A 23,380-nucleotide genomic window follows, 5' to 3' on the forward strand; every position below is an offset into this window, starting at 1 on the left:
TATGCTTAAAATTCTACAAGGCAGGCTTAGGCAGTATGTGGACCGAGAACTCCCAGAAGTGCAAGCTGGATTTCGAAAGGGCAGAGGAACCAGAGACCAAATAGCAAACATGCGCTGGATTATGGAGAAAGCTAGAGAGTTCCAGAAAAATGTCTACTTCTGCTTCATTGACTATGCAAAAGCCTTTGACTGTGTCGACCACAGCAAACTATGGCAAGTTCTTAAAGAAATGGGAGTGCCTGATCACCTCATCTGTCTCCTGAGAAATCTCTATGTGGGACAAGAAGCTACAGTTAGAACTGGATATGGAACAACTGAGTGGTTCAAAATTGGGAAAGGAGTACGACAAGGTTGTATATTGTCTCCCTGCTTATTTAACTTATATGCAGAATTCATCATGCGAAAGGCTGGACTAGATGAATCCCAAGCCGGAATTAAGATTGCCGGAAGAAATATCAACAACCTCAGATATGCAGATGACACAACCTTGATGGCAGAAAGCGAGGAGGAATTAAAGAACCTTTTAATGAGGGTGAAAGAGGAGAGCGCAAAATATGGTCTGAAGCTCAACATCAAAAAAACCAAGATCATGGCCACTGGTCCCATCACCTCCTGGCAAATAGAAGGGGAAGAAATGGAGGCAGTGAGAGATTTTACCTTCTTGGGCTCCTTGATCACTGCAGATGGTGACAGCAGTCACGAAATTAAAAGACGCCTGCTTCTTGGGAGAAAAGCAATGACAAACCTAGACAGCATCTTAAAAAGCAGAGACATCACCTTGCCGACAAAGGTCCGTATAGTTAAAGCTATGGTTTTCCCAGTAGTGATGTATGGAAGTGAGAGCTGGACCATAAAGAAGGCTGATCGCCGAAGAATTGATGCTTTTGAATTATGGTGCTGGAGGAGACTCTTGAGAGTCCCATGGAAGGACAGATCGTGAAGCTGAGGCTCCAATACTTTGGCCACCTCATGAGAAGAGAAGAATCCTTGGAAAAGACCCTGATGTTGGGAAAGATTGAGGGCACTAGGAGAAGGGGACGACAGAGGACAAGATGGTTGGACAGTGTTCTCGAAGCTACGAACATGAGTTTGACCAAACTGCGGGAGGCAGTGCAAGACAGGAGTGCCTGGCGTGCTATGGTCCATGGGGTCACGAAGAGTCGGACACGACTAAACGACTAAACAACAACTTGAAAGTAGTCAAGACAATTTAAGAGATTTGGAAGCAGGAATACAAACACTGCAACCACCTAAACAAGTATTTATTTATTTCATTTATGAATTGCTTCCTGTTAAATAACTTTGAGATCTTTCATAATAAAAACAGCAACAATAAAAGCACATAAAATAATTTCAAGCATTAAAAACAATATGACATCTGACATTGACTGGAATAAAACAGTAAAACCCACATACCAAATTGCAGCTTTCAGGCATAGGATGTCATACTGTGACGTAGAAAGAAGGCTTGGCAAAAGGCTTTCAGCTGTTTCTTGAAGCATGAGAGAAATTGGTCTAGACCAGTCTCCTGGAGAGTGGGTTCTGGAGCTGTTTTACAGCTGAAAACTGAATTCCACTAGCACAGGAAAATTCAAAATGGGACTCTTTGTTCCCTACATGCTGAGGCACAGAGCTATCCAGTTAGCAGGCTGTGGGGGAAGAGGTGTTTCCAGTTTTTTAAAAATATTTATATTTTATTATGGTGATTTCAGTTAAAAGAAATAAAGTAATACTGAAAAAGGGGAAAGTGAGAGGGAGAAAAACAACAACAATGATACATTTAAAAACACAAATATACAAAAAAAGAAGCAATATACAATATTCCCATACATTCTTGTATAAATTGGTATAGTGTTATTGTCCTGGTACTTATGTAAATGTTAATAGCCTACTACATTTTGTATAAACTCATTCCAAATTTTATCATATTTATCCATACAGAGTCTGTGCCTGTAAGCAGTCTGTTCATAAATTGCGAGTGATGTCATATCATCTGTCCATTGATTGAAGGGTAGCATATCTTTATTTTTCCAATTCCTCAATATCAATCTCTTGGCCACCATTAAAAGGTAAAGGTACCTCTCAGCAATAGGTCCAGTCGCGGACGACTCTGGGGTTGCAGCGCTCATCTTGCACTATAGGCTGAGGGAGCCGGCGTTTGTCCGCACACAGCTTCCAGGTCATGTGGCCAGCATGATTAAGCCGCTTCTGGCGAACCAGAGCAGTGCACGGAAATGCCGTTTACCTTCCTGCTGGAGCGGTACCTATTTATCTACTTGAACTTTACGTGCTTTCGAACTGCTAGGTGGGCAGGAGCTGGGACCGAACTACAGGAGCTCACCCTGTCGCGGGGATTTGAACTGCCAACCTTCTGATCGGCAAGCCCTAGGCTCTGTGGTTTAGACCACAGCGCCACCCGCGTCCCTTTAATGGCCACCATCAGGACACGGAGAATCCATTTCCATTGTCTCCTTGAGAATTTCCATACTGCAGGTATATAGTTCAATAAAATATTCGCTGCTGAAATATTTAACTTTCTGCACAGTCATAGTTACACAGTCCAGCAATTTCTCCCAAAACTTGTTAAGTAAAGAACACTGTACAAACATGTGTTTCAGAGAGGCATTCTCCTTGCCACATCTCCAACACTGAATTGTCTTAGCTAACCCTTTTTTATACAACCGTAAAGGGGTCCAATAAACTCTAAATATTATTTTCTGTTGTGTTAGTTTTAATTTTAAATCTAATGACACCTTCGGTATTGAAGCTAATACATTTTCCCACTGTCTGGGCAAGAATGAAAGTTTCAATTCTTTATTCCAGTCATCTCTTACAGACTGCATATTGAACTTGTGTATTGTTAATAGACATAAAAATTAATTGCTGTTTTTTTATTTTTGAATGAGTTGTCCAGTTGCTCCAATATCTGGAAGCTGAAAGGGCTGATGGCCCAAACACATTTGTTGGGAGATGTTGTAATTGAAGACATTGCCATTGGGCTGCATCTGATAGGTGATATTTTTGTCTTAAAATAGCAAAAGTATAAAATTCATCTTCCCCATATATTGGTTGGTCCAATGTCAATACACCTGCTTCCATCCACTTTTTCCATATCACCATCTTTTTTGCAATTCTTAGTGTGGGGTTTCCCTACAGAGTAAGTTTAGCATCTGAAAATAGATCAAATTTGTTTTTATTAGCCCAATATATTCCATATTCTTCATATTGTTTCCAGAGTCACCTGAGATTTTAGATATTTCAATCCTAATATTGTCCAACCAATCAAAGGTGTTATGTACATATATTCTAGGGTTGCCCACATCAGAAAATTGGGGCCAACAGTGGTATTCCAATATTTAGTACTTGACAGTAGGTAAGCATAGTGATATAATTCCGAATTTGGGCTTACGAAACTGCCTTCTTTAATTTGTAGCTGCATTCTCTGCAAGAATATTCTTGGTGATGCTGAGCCCCAAAGGCATTTCCTAAACAATGAATTTATCTTTTGAAAATACGATCCAGATATAAAAACCGGAAGTCCTTTTTCCAGTTCCAGTTCTGTATACTTTGAGAAATGGCACATCTTTTTTTTCTTAGGGTTTGGTGTACAATATAAGTGTTGGGGTAATAGGATTTTGATTATAAATAGGATTTATAAATAGGATTTCATTATAAAATCAAGTTTTGTGAATAGTTTGCCAGCCTCTTTCACCTAGTAGCATAGTCTTATGGACTGACATTTTAATATGATCCTAAATGTTTAAATGATGATAAAAAATTAAAAGTAGACTCCTTCCTCCCTTAATTCAGCTTCAAAGAAAAGAAGCAGTTTTTTTAAATAAAGACCTGCTATGTTTGTGCCTTATGCACTACTGTAGCGATCTGATAGGTTTCCTAGGTTTGTGCCTTATGCACTTAGTGCCTTATGCACTATGTTTGTGCCTTATGCACTACTGTAGCAATCTGATAGGTTTCCTAGGTTAAATTGCAAATTCAGTTAGCCCTACTTAAAAATGTGCTCTATGTGTGAGAGAGATGTCTACAGTATTATGTATTCTGGAAATGTGCTTGCTATACATTTGAATATTTCATAATACATTGTGCCAAAATATTGCTAGATGGTTCCTGAGCTCAAGGACCAGGTTTCTGTCTGTGTTTGGATACAGCTGGACACTATTTGAATCAAGATGGTGGGCTGAAACTTTAAAAGTTGCACTGATTTTGGGGGGTTCTTATAATTCCCAAGCAATGCCAGTTATGAGCGGTATATATTAATTGCTTAGTATGAATTATTCCAATATAAACAGTAGTTAGAGATCTTCGCATGCAAGGCAAACTGTACCTATGAGAGTAATTGGGACATTGTTGAATTAGCCAGAAATTATAAACTTAAATCTAGAAGAAAAACATTGATTTAGAGTTCTGGTATGTTAGCTGACATATTGCTTATATTTGAGTTAGTCATAGGATAGGAGAACTGAGCAGGCAAGCTGGTGATAGTTATACAGTAAGTATTACTATAGGCTATATTTGAAGATGGTATTTTCCTAGGGCAGCTTCCTTGTAAAGAGGAAATTAATACAAACACAAAACTGGACATTGAACGGTGACCTTATCCAAAACTATGATAAGAACTGCATTTGTCCTGCACATGCTTCACTCACACTTGGCTTTATGCATACAAGAGATTTCCTCAATTTCCTCAATTTGGTAGATTTTATACCCCAAAGTGTAAAATATAGGAGCTGTTGGCACTAGCTTCTTGGCCAAGGTTTCTTTTTGTTTGCCTTCCTTTGGAACATATTAGTCTTATGTAGCCCCAGGGAAGGTGTGGGTGTGGAAACCCCAACAGTTCTCTCAGACTGGTGTTTGTTTCAGGAGTTGGCATGTGCTCCCTGGCCTGGGTTTCCTTGCTTCTGCAAGGAATAGTATCTGACACTGATGTCCTTTTGGTCTCTGTACAGTTCACTAATATCTTTTTGAAAAATACCAAAAATATTTGTTCTGCTGTTTTCGGGTTCATGAATGCTAGAATTTTCTCCTAGGCAACTGCTCTATTCCTTCTAGTCCTCTGTGCTTATGAGCATTGTGCACAGGTGTTAAAAACATCTGATTGTTTGTTGCCTAGCTACAGTTACTATAGTTTGGGATCCCATTGTTTTAATTATACTTTTTTTTTAAAAAAAGGTGTCTGTCTAGTTGCTGACAATGGCATAGTTTGTAAATTTAAGCACTTGCAGAATGGCAGGCATTTTAATTATTTTATCTACTCTTTATCATTTCATGTAAACAAAAACAGAATTTTGAAGATATCAGTTGCTATGCACTTGCATTTCTCATATTCTTTGTAATATCTGTCCTTTATAAAATATCAGTGTTTTCATCTTAGAAAACTGTAATTGGAGACTGTGTACTGCATTATGCATGTGTGTGTGCTTTTAAAATTATCTTGCTCATTTAAAATTTATAAGCTCTCAAAGACAGTTTAACTCACCCATGTGAATTAAGATCAGCTAGAGAGACTGGGTTGCTCTGGGTTGTCACCATCATCTGCAATGAGGATATCGTCTGTTAGAAATGTGTTTTTTTCCCCTTTGAGTGGCATATGTATTGTGACACTCCAAAGGGAGATTCACCAGGCTTGCTCCACTTAAAACCTTTAGGGGATTGGTTAAAAAAAACACACACCTGGAATTCAGAAAATATGATCAGTATTTATTTCTGGGACAAAAAATTGTCTTAATATTTCCTTAAAAACAACAACACTTAAATGTGTTTTGGAAGTTATATTGGTGGCCCATAGTTGGCTTAGCTCATCCTCAGTGCTTTTTCCCATTCACCTTCATTTGCCCGTGATGGCAAAGTCATTCAGTTGATGTAACTGCCTAGAGGTGCAAAGAATAGCTGACTCAGTGCCATGCACAAATAACCTTGTTAGTGGTAGGAGGATGCAAAGTGCCAACATGGACCTAGAGAGTTTTAGTACAGTCATAACTCGGTTTAAGTACGCTTCGGTTTGAGTACTTTCAGTTTAAGTACTCTGCGGACCCATCTGGAATGGATTAATCCACTTTCCATTACTTTCAATGGGAAAGTTCGCTTCAGGTTAAGTACGGACTTCCAGAACCAATTACACTCATACTTCGGGTTAAGTACGCTTCAGGTTGAGTACTCCGCCGACCATCTGGAACAGATTAATCCACTTTCCATTACTTTCAATGGGAAAGTTCGCTTTAGGTTAAGTACGCTTCAGTTTAAGTACTCCGCGGACCCATCTGGAACGGATTAATCCACTTTCCATTACTTTCAATGGGAAAGTTCGCTTCAGGTTAAGTACGCTTTAGGTTAAGTACAGACTTCAGGAACCAGTTGTGTACTTAAACCAAGGTACCACTGTATTCTAATTTACTAGTAGACACACAAGCATGGTAGGAAAAATATTTTTTTAAAACAGCTGTAAAAACCGTTGCTGCCCGGACATGTTGGTGACAGAGAGCGGTGCACAGGGATAAGGACCTCCTGGAGTTGGGGGGCAGTTTCATTGTACCCACTCCTTTTTATAGTGAGGGTGGATGGGACACTAAAAGAAACACATAGTAGCCAAGTATGCAACTTGAACCATTGCTTTGCGGTTCTCTACTTGTGAATAAAAATAATAATGAAATGTCCACTGGGGAAATGGTTTGCTGTTACCTGAATGTCCTATGAAATTTCAGGGACCTGTTTATTTGGATCTGGAGCTAAATGAAGTTGACTAAGTTATAAGTGAAGGTTCTTCTAATCTTGCAGCTATATGGGAGAAATGTTTGAAGGAAGTCTAGCTGCTGGCCTGGCAGGTGTATGAATGTTGTTTAATGCGCCTCCTTCATACTTAAAAAGTTACATGCAGAAAGGAAAGTAGAGTTAAGCTTTGGAGCAGACAACCAAGCATTTTTATTTGGATGAACTATCAATATAATTTGGACCATGATATAATGGGTTTGGTGCTACACATTGGGCATCTCTAATACCGAATGCTGACTCCAATGTTGAATACCTGTCAAGTATAAATTGCCAAGAAAGACTAGTTGTGGTTTGAATGATTCTTTTATTTTCTGTCCACATTTAGTGCCCTTATATTACAGAAATGCAAGTCACATGCTGGGTAGTGTTGCATTTCTGTTGAAACAATGTCAAAACAATTTAATGTGGGTGGAAAGGAATGAAAGCTAGCAGACAAGGCTTCATGCATCTGTTTCAACTTGCTAGGAAGGCGATATTGTTGAAGGGGATGTGACATGCCCTGGAGGTTTGCTATCAAGGAAATGCAGGGTTTATCCATTTTCTATATTATCCTTTGGAATTTCATTTATGATTTGTTCTAACTGATTTGTTTATAACTGTGAAAAAATAAATGCTATATAAGCTGTGGACCACTCTTAGTCATTACAGCAAAGCACATCATCTTTAATATTGTGGGGCAATTAAATTGAAATTGATGAGCGGTAGAACATGGTTGAAGACTTCCACACAGTCATACACCTCATTTAAATGGCCAGCCTATGTGCTGTAGGGGTTTTTGCCCTGATCAGTAAGGAACTATGTATTGTTATAAAGGTTGTGTACCATCCCCAGTCCCTGCCGAGCAGTAGCAAGATTCCAGGGGTTCCAGGCGCCTATCCAGGGTTGTGTTTTGTTAAACAGTATGTTATAATACATTGTCAGCTACAGCGCATTTCACCCCTTTCCCAAATGACTTTGGAGCAAAATTAGCATTTGACACACCCTGCAGAGAACAGGGAAAGCATCTTAAGTAAAAAGTTCCATGTTTACATCCAAAGGTTAAAGGCTTCCAGTAAGAAACATACATAACTGGTCTGGTTTTGCTGTCTAGTCGTCAGTAGTTCATTTTTAAAAATGTGTGCAAATGTGTTTACTTTCTCATTTAAGTAAGTCTTTGAGGAATACTTGAAAATGTTACTGGGCTTACAGTTGAATCCTTGCAATCTAAGAGAATTTGCAGAAGATCCAAAATATGTGGCTTACCAGTCAAGTCAGTTGCCCTGTTCCAAAAGTTTAATTTGCTGCACCAGCACTTCTAATAGCATGTTTTCTTCTGCTTTTAGCGCAACAAAAGTGAGATTAATTCTTTTGTCATGCATATGTTTGTGAATTTTGGGAAAGGATGGTAGTAGATGAGTTTACAGTACAATCACATCTTACACACATTCAACTTACATGATTGAACACCGGCCAGTTAAAATTGCACAAGTGGAATGTAATCAAGGTGGAGAGCCTAAAAGCTATTTGGGGGTCAGGTCCACTGTGTGAAAAAAGCTTTTAAAGGGCAAGGGCTGCTCTGTGTACAGGTTCTGGAAGTTCTGGGCATGTTCTCTCTCTCCCCCTCCCCCACTAGCCACAAGGATGTTCCAAGGGTTTGGGTATACACAATTTTCGTGTATATGCGGAACGTTTGGAACCAAACCCCTGTGTAGGTTATATTGTATTCTGTTTGCCATTGCAAATCTATTGCAAAGGTACTTTTAAGAAGAGAATTGTGGTGGTGGTGAAATTCAGGCTGTTGAAAGTTCTGTATTTAAATTTCTCAGATTAGGTTACTCAATGTTTCTAAATTTGTAGAACACAATTGCATGTGTTTCGCTTTTCAGTCCAGGGTTTTCTTTACTTTTTTGGAATTCAGCATTGTTGAGATCACCAGCCATTTTGAATACCAGTGGCTGGAAACTACAGGTGCAGGGCATGGGACGGGGTGGGGGGAGTGCTCTTGTGCTTGGGTTCTGCTTGCAGGTTTCCTACAGGCACCTGGTTGGCCACTGTGAGAACAGGATGCTAGAATAGATGGGCCAATGGCCTGATCCAGCAGCTTCTTCTTTGTTTTTCAAGTAGCATTGTTACATTGTTCTGGATTACTGAGGCATTCCCTTTATGCTTTGTGTGTGAGCATATTTGCTTGAATTCTTGAATAGCAAGACTCTGAATTCTAAGATAACATTCAGTATATTATGCTAAAACAGGACCTAGCAATCAAAACTCAAAAGGGAAAAGAAAAGCAGCATTCAGTAGAAATACAAAAAAATATGAATTACATAAATTAGTATATAAAGCCCTTAACCATTTAGGACAGCGTCCCCAAACTAAGGCCCGGGGGCCGGATGCGGCCCAATTGCCTTCTAAATCCGGCCCACGGACAGTCCAGGAATCAGCAAGTTTTTACATGAGTGGAATGTGTTCTTTTATTTAAAATGCATCTCTGGGTTATTTGTGGGGCCTGCCTGGTGTTTTTACATAAGTAGAATGTATGCTTTTATTTAAAATGCATCTCTGGGTTTTTTGTGGGGCATAGGAATTCGTTCATATTTTTTTTTCAAAATATAGTCCGGCCCCCCACAAGGTTTGAGGGACAGTGGACCGGCCCCCTGCTGAAAAAAGTTTGTTGACTCCATTTTAGGACCAGTTTACCCACGGGATTGCCTCACCCTACATGTGCCCGCTTCTCAATCGGCAGAATTGGCATTACTACAGGTGCCATGTCGAACTTGTTCCACATTTGTAAGAACATGGTCATTTAGTGTGGCACTGCTTTCACTTTGGAACTCCCTACCTATTGAGATCAAGCACCCTCACTGTACTATTTTCAGTGCCTGCTAAAACCAAATTACCTCAACACCTGATTCACCCAATACCACAGCAGAGATAGAGAGAAACAAACAAACAAACAAACAAATTATTTTTGCTTCTGAGTGATTCAAGGGGTCTGCAGAGTAGTGCAGCAGCAAAAGACACATCTTTTGCAGCTGCGCTACCCTGCAAGACCCCCTGAATCACCAGGCCAGGCAGGTGGATATGTTAAGAGGCCAGTTGCAAGTGGCAAAATGTGACTGGCACCCAGCTAATTTCAAACCCTGATCATCTCTTATACCCTGACTGGGCCTGATAGGAGTTGGAATGCTACAACATCTGGAGGGTCACCACAGTTCTCTGTTATTTCTTTTATCATCCTTCAGTTGTGAGTAATTTCAAAGTAAGGATTCCTTTATAGGGTTATGAGTAGTCATGCAACATATTTTAAACTTTACACAGAAACTAGAAATTAAATTATTAAATGAGCAAATTGTTTTTTTTTAAACAAGGTTGGCCTGCAGTGGCTAAGTGTGCATATGTTTGTAGGCAAAGTCTGATAAGTTTGCCATAAATTCCAAAGTAAATTCTCCAGAAGGGTTTTTTAAGGAAGAAGATAATCAAACTGCATGAAGTTCTGTAAAAACCACACTTTTGGGAGTATCTGTTACAAGTAGCTGTTACAAGTTTATCTGGTCACCTGAGGTGTCTTTCTCCTTACTGGTAAAATTTAGTATAGCACAAGTAGACACCACTGATTTTCTGCTGTGGAGATAAAGAATGGAAAACTGCAGTGATGTTACATCACGTGTTGGCTGAGGAGGGGTGTGTGTGTGTGCAGCTGGGCTCCTTCGGTCCTGTGTGTCTTGTAGCATCTAATCCTGCCCCAAGAATCAGCATGTTTGTGGCCTTGCCTATATAATTAAGTTGGATTTGTTTTTGTTACAGTTTTTCATGTTTTGTTGCCCCCATCTTTTAGGATCGGAAGCTGTCCAAATCGGAGAGGCAACGATTTAAGGAGGAGGCTGAAATGTTGAAAGGGCTTCAACATCCTAACATTGTTAGGTTCTATGATTCCTGGGAGTCTACTGTCAAGGGAAAGAAGTGTATTGTTCTGGTTACAGAGCTTATGACATCTGGCACATTGAAAACGTGAGTATAGGCTTGTCAGAGCCATACAATAATGATGAACATTGATATCAAAATTACCAAAAAATAAATGAAAAGTTGTTTGGTTTTTTGGGCAAAAGCCTTGTAAAAGCCATTGGATATATATCTGGATATATTGACCATTTCTGAGAAGGAGGTCCAGAATGATAGCTACTGTGTACTCTTTGGGCTTTAAATTATGAAACCTCTCAACCCATTGTCAGTGCTACACTGTGAAGGAAGAAATGTTAATAGGCTTTGAGGTCCTACTTTGGCAAGCCATATCATGTCTCCTGTACAGCAAATGCTTGAAATTCAAGGCAAAATAAGCAGCAAGGGAGTCCTCTAGTGGTCAGTGAAGCACTCTTTGCTCTTCTCTATATTTTGATTATGAATAGAATTATATATCAAATAAACTATGGGGAAGGACCATAAATCAATGGTATAGCATCTGCCTTGTATGTTGAAGGTCCCATGTTCAACCCCTGGCATCTCCAGGTAGGGCTGGGAGAGAATCCTCCCTGAATCCCTAGAGTGCTGCTGCCAGTCAGTGTAGATAATACTGAGCTAGATGGACCTATGCTCTGACTTGGTATAAGGCAGCTTCCTATTTTCATAAGTTCATGTAATATAATTACGAAATTCTTACTTAATTAAACTGTTTTTAAAACTAGAATTCCTCAATGGCAACTAGTTTTTGTGTGGAGGTACACTGTGAGGAAGAGCAGCTGTCAGTTTTGAAATCCTCTTAAATGAATGGAATCAGTGAGTTATGGAAAAGGACTGTAGATAAGCTAGTCAAAGTATCCCAACTTGAGTTCTTTCTGAGGTCTACTGATACCCCAAAACAGGATTAGTTGAAAAGTGGTAAGTGGTCAGTTACCAGGTCTGCCAGATTCCTTTTCAGAAACTGGGTCTGGAGACCAATTGCCATTTTCATGCCAGATTCTTGTATCTCAGCACTTTGATGAATCTCTTTATTTCCCAAATCAAAGACAACAGGATTAATTGAATTTACCTGGGTTGTAGTCAAAATTTGGCTGTCCATAATGGAATTAAGTTTAAATTGTGAGTGGTTTACTTCTGTCCAGGTACAGAAGCCTGTAATTAGTCTCTGTTGGCAACTTCTGTAGGCTTTATCCGCTTGCACATGCAGTGACTGAGCACATGTAACCACCATTACAAAATATCTTATTTGAGCAACAGCTCTATCTGCTAGCATCTTCTAAAGCCTGCTTCCCCCTTTTCCCAAGCGAGCAAACCGTCAATCTTAGAAGTTATGGCCTAAAATAAACTTTAGTTAAACAAGCCTGCTTCATAAGCAAAATTAAGCAAATTGGCTTAAACTGACCAGAGATTGAGAAAATAAGAAAAGCTCTGCTGGCTCAGACCACTGGCTGATCTAGTCTAGCATCCTGTTCTCACAGTGGCCGAACCAGATGCCCATGGGAAGCCTGCAAGCAGGACCCGAATGCAATAGCCAGCCTTCTGATCAGCAAGCCCTAGGCTCTGTGGTTTAACCCACAGCGCCACCCGCGCTATGTAGTACGTACCCCATACTAAATTACTAATGCGGCCCAGTATCATCACCCACAATAATTTTGTGGACAAGCCTGCCTCTTTTGGGATTTCTAGTTGGCTTGATTCAATGTCCTCTTTGATGTACAGAGTGAAACCATCTCCAGTACATCCTACCCTGTCCTTACTATAGAGTCTATAACTGGAGATAACAATTACCCCCTCCCTCCCTCCATTCCACCAGGTTCCCATTGTGTCCACTATATCAATGCTGTCTTTTAAGACCATGCACTCCAGTTTGCCCACCTTGGCTCAGAAGCTTCTAACATTAGCTTATAAACATTTACATACAGTTTCCATCTTCAAGTGTCTTTGGTCTGGGGTGCTTTGGCCTCTCTGAATTGCTGACCTCTGCCCCTTCACTCTGAGTGCCTAGTTCTACAGTTCCACAGTTTAAATTTTCATCATTTCCCTCCTCCCCCCAGCTTCATCTCAGGGGACAGATTTGTTCCATTCCACTCCTGTTGGCAGTTCCCCTGTAATCACTTCAAAAGCTGCTATGCCATCTTTTCTCTTTCAGTGTCAGTGGTCTGCTTCCATTCTGGTTCAAGTGGAGTCCATACCTTTTGTTCAGGCTTGGCTTGCTGCAAAATGTTCCCCAGTGATCCAAACCCCTCTTCCTACAACCAGTGTCTCATCCACACATTGGGATTGCTAGCCTGCACCACACTAGCTGGCCCTGTGTGTGGAAGTGGTAGCATTTTGGAGAAAGCTACATTGAATGTCCTGGCTTTCAGCATCCTATCTAGCAACCTAAATTTTGCTTCCAGGACTTCATGACTACATTTCCCCCATGTCACTGGTGCAAACATGCACCATGACCACTGACTTCTCCCTAGTACAGTCATACCTCATGTTACGTCCGCTTCATGATATCTCTTTTCAGGTTATGGACGCGCCGAACCCGGAAGTCCCGGAACGGGTTACTTCTGGGTTTGGCGCGTCCGTAACCTGCGCGCATGCACAGAAGCGCTAAATCGTGCATGCGCAGAAGTGCCGCATTGCATCACACGCATGTGCAGATGCGGCGCTTCATCATACGTTTTTTCATGTTGCGAATGGGCCTCCGGAATTGATCCCGTTCGCAACAAGAGGTACTACTGTACTAACCACCTGTCTAACTGTGGGCAGTGGGCAACACCTGCACCCTTGCACCAGGTAGACGGTTCACCGTGCAATTGTATGCCTATCATACTGGCAACCATCTATGTTCCTAATTATTGAATCACCCACAACCAGGATCGATCCACCTCCTGGAAAAATATCCTTGGCACAAGAGGATACCAGCTCATCCAAGGAATGGGTTCCTTCTAATGTATTATTTCCCTCTACCTCAGAGCAATGACCTCCTTCCCTGAGACCCTCAACCTCTCTGACAGCTGAGGAGCTTTCATTCTGGGAGTGGGCTGCATGTTAGATCTTCATGAGCCTAGAAGGCTGCTGCTGTGTTAGTCCTAGGAAATGATATATGGTTTTTGCAATTTTGATAAGGTAGTATTTATGTTACAGAAGTTCAGGACAAATGGGAAAGTAGATGATACTCAGCAGTTCAGAGTAAGGATGGCTAGAAATGGAAATGCATTTAGTTACAGCGAGTACTTAAAAGATTTACAAGGACACTTGGAAGTGACTAAAACATTTGAATTAAAAGCCACATGTCACCCACAAAAATTGAATTACAGATGCTATTTCACTTCCTCTGATAGATTTCAGTGACCTGTAAGCTCATTTTCGTTTGCTGCAACATATGATACTACCTTACCTGCCAATCTGTTTTAATAGAATTAGCCAGTACTGGTATGTACTGCTTTCAAATTCAGAACAGTGCTTTGGTTCATTGTTGCTTTCCCTGGGTGAAATGGGGGGAGGAGCATAACTGCAGAATGTCAACTCAGAATGAAAAGAAGTTTTTGTTGGAAAGTGAATGACAGCTATGATGTCACTGTAGCAACCACTTAGCTATTGAAACATTAAATGAAGGAGCTCAGCCAGGAAGCCTTGGTTACAGTGTAAACTTGCCTTTACTTGACTGATGGTAATTAAGCTAACAAATGAAAAGATTTTTATGTTCTCCTTGAGACCTTGATCCTGTCCAATGACAATATCTGGACTAATTTTAAGAATTTTAGAAATGTATTTTTAGTTGGCATATTCTGTATTGTGATTCTCTCCCCACTACCCTTTATCTAAATGTGAGTGAGGTGTCAGTGCTTCCAGAAGCATTTTGCTCCTCCTTGAAAATCTGGTGGAAAAAGTTATTTTTATGTGCCTTGACAAGCCCATTGTCCTTTGAACAAACCTCATAATACCCCAGTTAGTTTACAGGAAAATAATTTAATTTCTTAGTTCAGCCTTTAGCAATACCCCCCCTCCAATAAACCTTTTCTCATATTAACAGGCTTCCTTGCTTTCCATGTAACATTCAGCATTCAAAGGTTGCTTCCCATGTCACCCCCCATGACAGGTGTTTGGGATTCTGTGAGTAGCTTGGATGCCACTATTATATGATCTTACAATAGATGCTTATCGTGATTATTCCACAACAATTCCATGCATGTTCTGATCTCTGCTTATCCTCTTCATTGTAAGAGCATGTCTTGATAGAATAATTTGGACAGCTGCCAGTTCTAGATGATTGATACTAATCCCCATTGCTACAATTTCTGTAGTTCAAAAGGAGGGACTTTGAAATCACATTTCAAACATTAATCCTGCTGTGAAAACTGCCTTGTAAAAAGCATTTGAGAGATGGTTTCATAGGGAAGTTGGAGTTCAGCTTGGAATAAGAGTTGAGAAGAGGAGGATATTAGAAGGAAAGTATGAGTATGAAGGACTCATGGGAGACTGGGAGAGGAAACTGCTGGTGTACATGTTCTGATTTGATTTCTTGGCTGAGATACCCCTTGAGTATTTTGCTGCTCACATAATACCACTCAGGTTTTTGTGCCCATTGCACAAGACACATCTTAAGAGAGGCAGTTTGGCTCAGCTATAGTGTCTTTGCTTACATTCTTGGTTCTTAAAACGTACTTGTCTGTTGCCAATTTTCTTCTCTTAAAGGCTTTGGGCCCCAACTTTTCCTGCCAGGGATGCTGACTTTTCAAATATTATCCTAAGCTGGTATCACTTCTGAAGTCTCTTGAAAATGGAGCATTTGCAGGAAGTGTAACAGCTAGGTTTTAAGAAAAATTAATTGATGTAAAGTTAATTGCTTTAAAAGACAAAAAAATTATTACAGCATGTACAGAAAACTGAATGGGTACTTAAAATTATTTTAGTTTCCTATGAAAAAGAGAAGCTGGTTTGAGGTAGTGAATGTACTTATTTTGTCCTCCTTTTGAAAAACATATAAAGATGAAACAGGACGAAGGAAGAGTTTTCCTATGTTCTTTTCAAGACTTCAGGCAACTAATTAGAAAGTGGAATAATTAGGAGGAAAGGAAATAATCTACTGCGATGTACTGGTCGACTGCTGGCTGTCCCTGGTCGGTAGTGGAATCGCAACCTACACCCCCCCCCCAACTGCAAGCTCAAGTACTCTGATGAAGCTTCCTCAAAAAGAGCTCAACAACTCTGGCCCACTCCCTCCCCAGAAAAGCTGGCAATAGGTAGATCACTGCCAGTTTTTTTTTATACTGGGAGTAGATCACAGTCTCTTGGGAGTTGGACATGCCTGTTCTAGGATACTGAGGGGATGAATGAAGAATGGCCAGCAGAGAAAGAAGAGTTGCCAGGGTCAGTAGAGAAAAAGCATGTGTGCACACATGGATCCAGTAAAACAGATTTTCTTGAAATTGCATTTATTGTTTCAGAGGTTATTTACTCCCGGCTCCCCTCAAAATCAAAATCAAATAACAGATCATATCTGCCTTCATTGACTTTCAGAGCTTATTGAGCAGCAACATAAATCTGAGGTGTCAATCCTTATGGAACCTCATAATTTGTACATGGGATCACCTCAAGATTATTGTCAAATCATAGTCCACCTGTGTCACAGATGTGTTCTGTGATTTGATGGTGACTTTGTTGTCATGAAGATACATGGGAATCTGTGCCTTGGGCATGTTTTTGTGGTGCTAGCTAGCACTGTCACTGTGATTTTTACTGTGCAACCTACTACTAAAAATGCTTTACTGGTGCAGGGGAACCTCACATAAAGTCATGCACATTAAAAAAGATTTGTTTTAATTCTACTGAATCTCAACTTTTACCCAGAACCCAAAGAATATGAAAGAGAGAGTGTGTGTCCTTATGTGAGCATGTGCACATGCATGTATTTTCTGGAGAAGGGAGTTGAGGAAAAGCACCAGAGGTGGGGTGCTCCTATACCACACTCTCAAAATTTCAAATGTGCCTACAGGTTCAGAAAGATTGGTGGCCCCTGGATAATAACCCATGAGACAATCAGTTCAGTGTATTGATTTATATAAATGCTGCAGGTGTAGTTATTATTTTTGTGAAGGAGCACTGCTGTGCAGTTTCTATTACTGTACCTCTGAAAAGGAAGACTGGTATTCAGTACAGTGGATGCTCGGGTTGCGAACGTGATCCATGCGGGAGGCACGTTCGCAACCCGCAGCACCGCGTCTGCGCATGCACGGGTGGTGATTCAGTGCTTCTGCGCATGCACAAAGCGCAGTGCCCAACCCGAAAACGTGCAACCTGAAGTATCTGTAACCCAAGGTATGACTGTATTCCCAATACTTCTCTTTGCCCTATGTTCTTTTTCTGGAGGTGTGGAGTTTGGCTCATATGAAAGCCTGCTTTTGTTACGAGCTGTTTGTTTGACGTTTATAGTTCACTTGTGGCATTCCAACAGCATGGACTTCAAGATGAAGCTTGAAGCTTATTTTTATTCCTGTGGCTCTTTCCTAGGTACCTAAAAAGGTTTAAAGTGATGAAAATCAAAGTACTGCGAAGCTGGTGCCGGCAAATACTGAAGGGTTTGCAGTTCTTGCACACGCGTACTCCTCCCATTATCCACCGTGACTTGAAGTGTGACAACATCTTTATTACTGGCCCCACAGGATCAGTCAAGATAGGAGACTTGGGTCTGGCAACCTTGAAGCGGGCTTCCTTTGCCAAGAGTGTGATAGGTAAGCTTCTGGTTTTGTTTTAGCAGTTTGTACTTGAAAATTTGCCTAATAGAATTTTCGAATTCTCACAAAGCAAAAAAAGGAAATGAAAAAAAGCTTCAGCCCTGAAAATTTTTGAGTTTTAGGTCTCATAAAATATGGGTCCCTGATATTAGTATTCTCCTAAAGAATCTTCTCAAGGTGTGTAGCCTCTTTCACTTAGCAGAACACTTTTGATAAAACCAAAGTATTTCCATCCTTTGAAATAACTGTTCTGAACTGGGATTAAGGGGAAGCACAGAGTTTTGTCTGAAAATTCTTTTTAAAAAATACAAACCTCTGCCTTATACCTAAAATTTCTGGGCTGCTGCATTTAAGTATCCTACAATAGCTTTGTCAGCTGGTCTGAAACTATAACCAGATAATTGGTTTTAACAGCTTTGTTCTGCTATTTGTTTTGTGAAGGATGCAAGCTAACAAGGGAAAAGATGGTCCTGTTTAGTCTGCATCTGCTAGTGTGTGTTTTTAGAATGCAATCTACAGCCATTTCTGAAGTTCTGTTTTCAGAATTTGTAATACCTGATTTTAACAATACAAATTCACATTTGCAAATATCTTGGCCTTTGTGACAATGAAACATTTCCTGCTTTCCAGCCAGTCTAGAAACAATTAATGTTAGTGGAAAGGGGAGAATATTCAGTGGGAAATGACCAACTTCCTTAATATAGCAGTCTCTTTTCCATATGTTATGATCAACTTTCAATTGGAAAACTGCCATATTTTTTTGAACAATTGAATTAGTATGCTCCCTTTCAGTTAAGGCTGGAACACCATTGAATCATGGGAAGATGGATAGGGAAGTAAAAAGTGATTGATTGGTAAATTTGCATACAATCTGGTTTGTTTGCAGGAAATAATTCTCTGCTTATTGGTATAATTTCTGGCTCTTACATATCTCTGATTCATATAGTGCAGATTTCTGTCAAATGGAAGGGTGCATTGGTTTGATACATCAGGGATAATACACCTCCTACAAATTGATTTTAAAATTAGGATTTATTGAATCTCGCCCTCTGTGCCTATAACTCAATCTCTCTATATTTCTGAGTATTTTTGCCTGTAGGATGTCCCTCACTATTTCCTGTATCTGCAGTAGGCCTATAAAATGTACTGCAGGTGAAATGGTAAGTATGTAAAAAGGGCTCTGGTGAGTGGCCTTTGCAGAACATTTTTGAAAAATTAATTTTAAAGCAGCCTTTATTCATAAACACAGGGTTTTTCATTGCAAGGCTTTGTTTAAAGTGACACTAAACAGAAGTAAATGGAGTGTTACGGGTCAGAGACTAGCTGTGGACTCTTTCCAGTACTAATTTTTTACAGCAGAGGGCAGGCAGGTATGCTGAAACAAGCCTCATACCTCCTTTCTCACAAGGAGGAAAGGTAAGTGTGTCTAACAAGTATTTGGTTTGTAGTCTAGCTAGTCTCTTACTTAATTTTTCTCCATTTATCTTCAACCCGAGATTCAATCATATACCATTATGACTAAAATCTTCATATGTTCCCCCTGATTCTGTTCTATTATAATATATATAAATGGTGAACATAGAAACCTTTAACTGTTGGTTCCTCACTTCTTGCAAAGGCCTTGCAATGGAAGACCCATGGGATACGTTGATGAAACAGAGTGACTGAGGGTGTCCTCCCTCTTCTTTTTGCTTCCACTTCTTCTTTTCTCACAGGTCTACCCGTCTACTCCCTTCTGCGGTGAGTAACGCCAGCAGCCTCTGCTCGCTTTGAGACATTTAGAGTCTGAATCGTTCTTTTAATTTAAGGTACCCCAGAGTTCATGGCACCCGAGATGTATGAGGAGAAATACGATGAATCCGTTGATGTATATGCTTTTGGGATGTGTATGCTTGAGATGGCTACGTCTGAATATCCTTATTCTGAGTGTCAAAATGCTGCACAGATCTACCGTCGAGTGACCAGCGTAAGTCTCCTATAACCCTCTACAATTGTAGAGCTCCTACCACAGCTAACAAAAGATGTCTTCCCTCAGTGCTAGAGGATGGGTAGCTTTGCAGGAGAGAAAAAGAAAAGAAAGCACATACTTGGGAAAATGTGGAAGCTCTCTTTCCTAGCTCTACATGAAATGCAAGAGGTTGAATGCTGCAAAGAGGAAGAGCCCACACTTAAAGCTCAGGTAGAAATCAGTTATTTAATCCTACTGTTCATTGGCACTCCTTCAGGAAAAGTTGCATAACCAGGTACTGTACCAAACTAATATTGGATATTGGTGGAAATCTTTTGACCCTGTCAGTTTTTTCTTTATTACAAAACATTAAATTCAACATTAGCTCTTGATCTGAACAAATATGTTACAGATCGAAACAATTATAGGCATGTGTTGCTTAACTAGGATTCTAAATACTTGTTTATACAAGCTGTAAGTAAAAGTTTAAAATACTTTTGCCCTACCATTCAAGGAAAGATTATTTTCCGTTGGTGTCCAGTAGAAATATACTCATTCCTGTTTCAAGTCTTGGCAAGCTTGCACAAATATAGCTAAAGCTACCGTCCTCATAGGAGCGATAAACAGACTGGGGTAAGCTTGAGGTTTGTGGGGGGTGCAAAAAAATTTAAAGCAAAAAACCTTTAAGTGGGGGGAAGAAGCTCCCCTCCAATAAACAACACCCAGGGAGAATTCAATGGCTATAAAGATCATTAGTAAAATCCAAGATGGTAATGTAGCTGAGATTGAGCACAAGTGTTTCCACCAGGTCCATGAAGATGGGGGAGGGCAGCTGGGTACATTTTTCTCCGGGCCCTGGAGGGCTAAGCTGACTAGGGGGGCAACCTTGGACCAGCTGCTTTTTTGTTTTTGAGTTTATAACTATAACAAGACTCCCACTCCAGGCCTCAGATAAGCTCTGCATGGGGCTGGTTTCCACCCCATGTTTTCCCCCAATTGGTGGGAACCAAAATGGAGAAAACTACCCACACTTAGAAGCTTCACTGATGTGCGTCTGCATGACTCATTGTTCTATATTTGCACTCCTTAGAACAGTGACTCGAGCAGAAATACCCAGGAGATGGCCTCCTTTGAGTGTGGCAAATTCATAGCCTTGCACATGAATAGGGAATCTTTCTGAGTTCAGTAGTGAAGTGTGCCTATCATATTCAGGGGGAAATAGTGTGTCTCCACAATTAGTACACTTCGGAGGAAAATTGATGAAAATGGATGCGAGATTCAGCCTGTTTTCAGTTCAGTTCAATAAACAGTGCCTTTGATATTAACTCATCGTATTAGAAAATAATTTATCAGAGCACCAACCAGTGCCAGTTGAGATAATCCCTCTGGGAAGGAGCTGCTTCTCTCAGTGCAGCAGCACTATCACAGGCAGCAGATTTTTTCCATTTCAGTCACAAAGGAGGTTGGAGTTAAGGCTAGTCAGCTGGTCTCACCTAGGCCTGGGTGGGACATGCACTCCCTTGCAAACAGAGCCTTTGAATTATTCTGGCCTTTTCTTCCTTGTTGGTTACTTGACTGCAGCTGCCTCCCTGAGCCACCTATAGGATGTTGCATCCCCCCACTTCAAACTCCTTCTCAAAAGTCTACCTTTTCTAGGAAGCCTTTGACACAACCACATTATCTATGGAAGCTAAGCCTAAGTGCAAATGAATTTAATACATTTTTCTACTTCCTCCCTCTATTGTTTTGCTTGTGTGGGATTTTAAACTTCTTGGGGCAGGGACCCAGCTGTCTTTTTCCTCTGTAAAGCACCATGCACACTGATGACACTGTGTGCAAGCCTACCTTTTAAAATAATAAACCGAATAGAATGCAATGATCTTTATTAAAGTCTGTATTTATATTCTTTCTTTTAGCTGATGTTTTGTAGTACTGAAATTTTAACTCTGAAAATTGGTGTCTCTCATGTTGGTGACTTCAAGACTCCAGTGAGCAGCATCTTATTTTGATGGTGGGGTAGCCTAGGGGTTTGGCTCCCCACACCCTCCCCACCTTCACCCTAGAGTGGAATTTCCCTTGTTGCCCTCATCAGAGGGCTATGAAATGTGCACTAAAGTGGGATACATTTGGACACACTCTGGGACCTTAGGGGTAAGGTTGGGTGATTAATAATAATAATAATAGAGTGGATGTAATTGTGCAGAGCAGAGGGAAAGCTTTGTTTGGTATATTGGGGCAAGTTGGAAAGGGGAACACCAAGCCTTGTATGCAGGCCAAATTTGGTTCAGGGTGGCATACACATTGCAGATTTAGGCATACCAGTAACCCACAACATGAAGGGTCAAGTTAGAAAAGAAAATCAGAGACTATAATCCCAACACTTTAAAGGTCAGTTTTGGTACTGACCTTAAAAGCCCTAAACAGCCTCGGTCCTGTATACCTGAAGGAGCGTCTCCACCCCCACCATTCAGCCCGGACACTGAGATCCAGCACCGAGGGCCTTCTGGTGGTTCCCTCATTGCGAGAAGTGAGGTTACAGGGAACCAGACAGAGGGCCTTCTCAGTAGTGGCACCCACCCTGTGGAATGCCCTCCCAGCAGATGTCAAGGCAATAAGTAACTATTTTACTTTCAGAAGACAACTGAAGGCGGCCCTGTTTAGGGAAGTTTTTAATGTTTGATGCTATACTGTTTTTAATATTCGGTTGGAAGCCGCCCAGAGTGGCTGGGGAAACCCAGCCAGATGGGTGGGGTATAAATAAATTATTATTATTATTATTATTATTATTATTTCATTCACTTTTGCCTTTTAAATTCATTCATAGGAAGTAGTGTTTCTGTAACGTTCCTGAAAAAAGGAATGGTGCTATTGGGTTTACAACTGAGCAGGGCAAAAAGCTATTAAAGTTCAGCAGAAACTGTTTAAGGGAAACCAACTTCATTATTCACATGAGCTAAATAAAGAGAACCAAAAGCAAGACAAAACTACCAGTAATGCAGTTTCAGAAATCAGGATAGTTATTGTTTCCCCTTTACTTTGTCTTGCCTCTCTACATGAGTGTTTGTATGTCAAATAGCAAAGATCTGAAGATCAGAAATCAGACTTGTAACTGTACAGGCAAAATTAATTTATTTTAATCCTTTGTGAATACAATGAGTAATACAACTTCCAAGCTACTCCAGAAGTATGCAGAGCTCCTGGGGCTTAAATGTTAGGTATGCTGGCCTCCTGTATTTCCATACAAATGTGTGTAAAAGATCCAGGTTTATTGCTAATTCCCCAAGGCTACACTAAATACTTAACCACGAATGGATACAAGTTGTTTTGGAGTTTGGTACTTGTTAAAGGACAAACTGTCCTTGAGTTTCCTGCATCTTTTTTAACCTTTCAAACCTCTGCATGGAAGCTGTTTTTGAACGTCAGGCTAAACCATAGTTTAGCATGAAGTGAATGAGCCTAGGTGATCCTCAGGCTTGTATTTGCCTCTTCTCTCACTCAGCTGGGCAGAGGTTTGAAAGTTTTGGCTTAACTAGTTTGTTCCATCCAATCTGGTAAACATTAATGTTCCTTGAAACAAGTTGGCTTTGTTTCAAACATTAAGCAGTTTGTTGATCTGGATGAAGTGACAAATAATGATGAAGTGGTAGCATCTGACTACTCTCAGCTGTGTGGAGGAGGGGAGAGATCATGTATGTGTGAGACTAAGCTTGCTCATGTCACTTAAACTACAGTATAGTGTAGGAGTGTGGAATTTGTGCTACTCCAAAGTAGCTGGACTGTCAATTCCCATCAGCCCAAGCTATCATGGTTAATGGTAAAGGATGATGGGTGTTGTAGTCTAGCAATATCTGGAGTGCCACAGGTTCCCCATGCCTGGTTCAGCACAATGTCCAAACTTGGCCTGAGTCTGTTATATGGGACTAGCATTTTTGTTTCATAGCTCTTCTGGTGATGCAGGTTTTTCTGTATTTGCTATAGGGTTGTTTGG

General features: G+C 40.5%; 1 protein-coding gene across 24 annotated transcripts in view; it reads left to right on the forward strand.

Annotated features, from left to right (window-relative positions):
* The window catches only part of WNK1 (WNK lysine deficient protein kinase 1), a 117,708-nt gene that overhangs the window by 32,413 nt on the left and 61,915 nt on the right, over positions 1-23,380 (forward strand). For all 24 annotated transcript variants that reach the window (XM_088652339.1, XM_088652340.1, XM_088652344.1 and 21 more), the window contains exons 2-4: positions 10,598-10,770; positions 17,221-17,441; positions 19,253-19,410. In XM_088652339.1, coding sequence (XP_088508465.1) covers positions 10,598-10,770; positions 17,221-17,441; positions 19,253-19,410 — 552 coding nt within the window. The remainder of the gene's footprint in view (positions 1-10,597; positions 10,771-17,220; positions 17,442-19,252; positions 19,411-23,380) is intronic.

This window comes from Zootoca vivipara, chromosome 9, assembly GCF_965207765.1.
Source record: "Zootoca vivipara chromosome 9, rZooViv2.hap1.1, whole genome shotgun sequence".
Taxonomy (NCBI): Eukaryota; Metazoa; Chordata; class Lepidosauria; order Squamata; family Lacertidae; genus Zootoca; species Zootoca vivipara.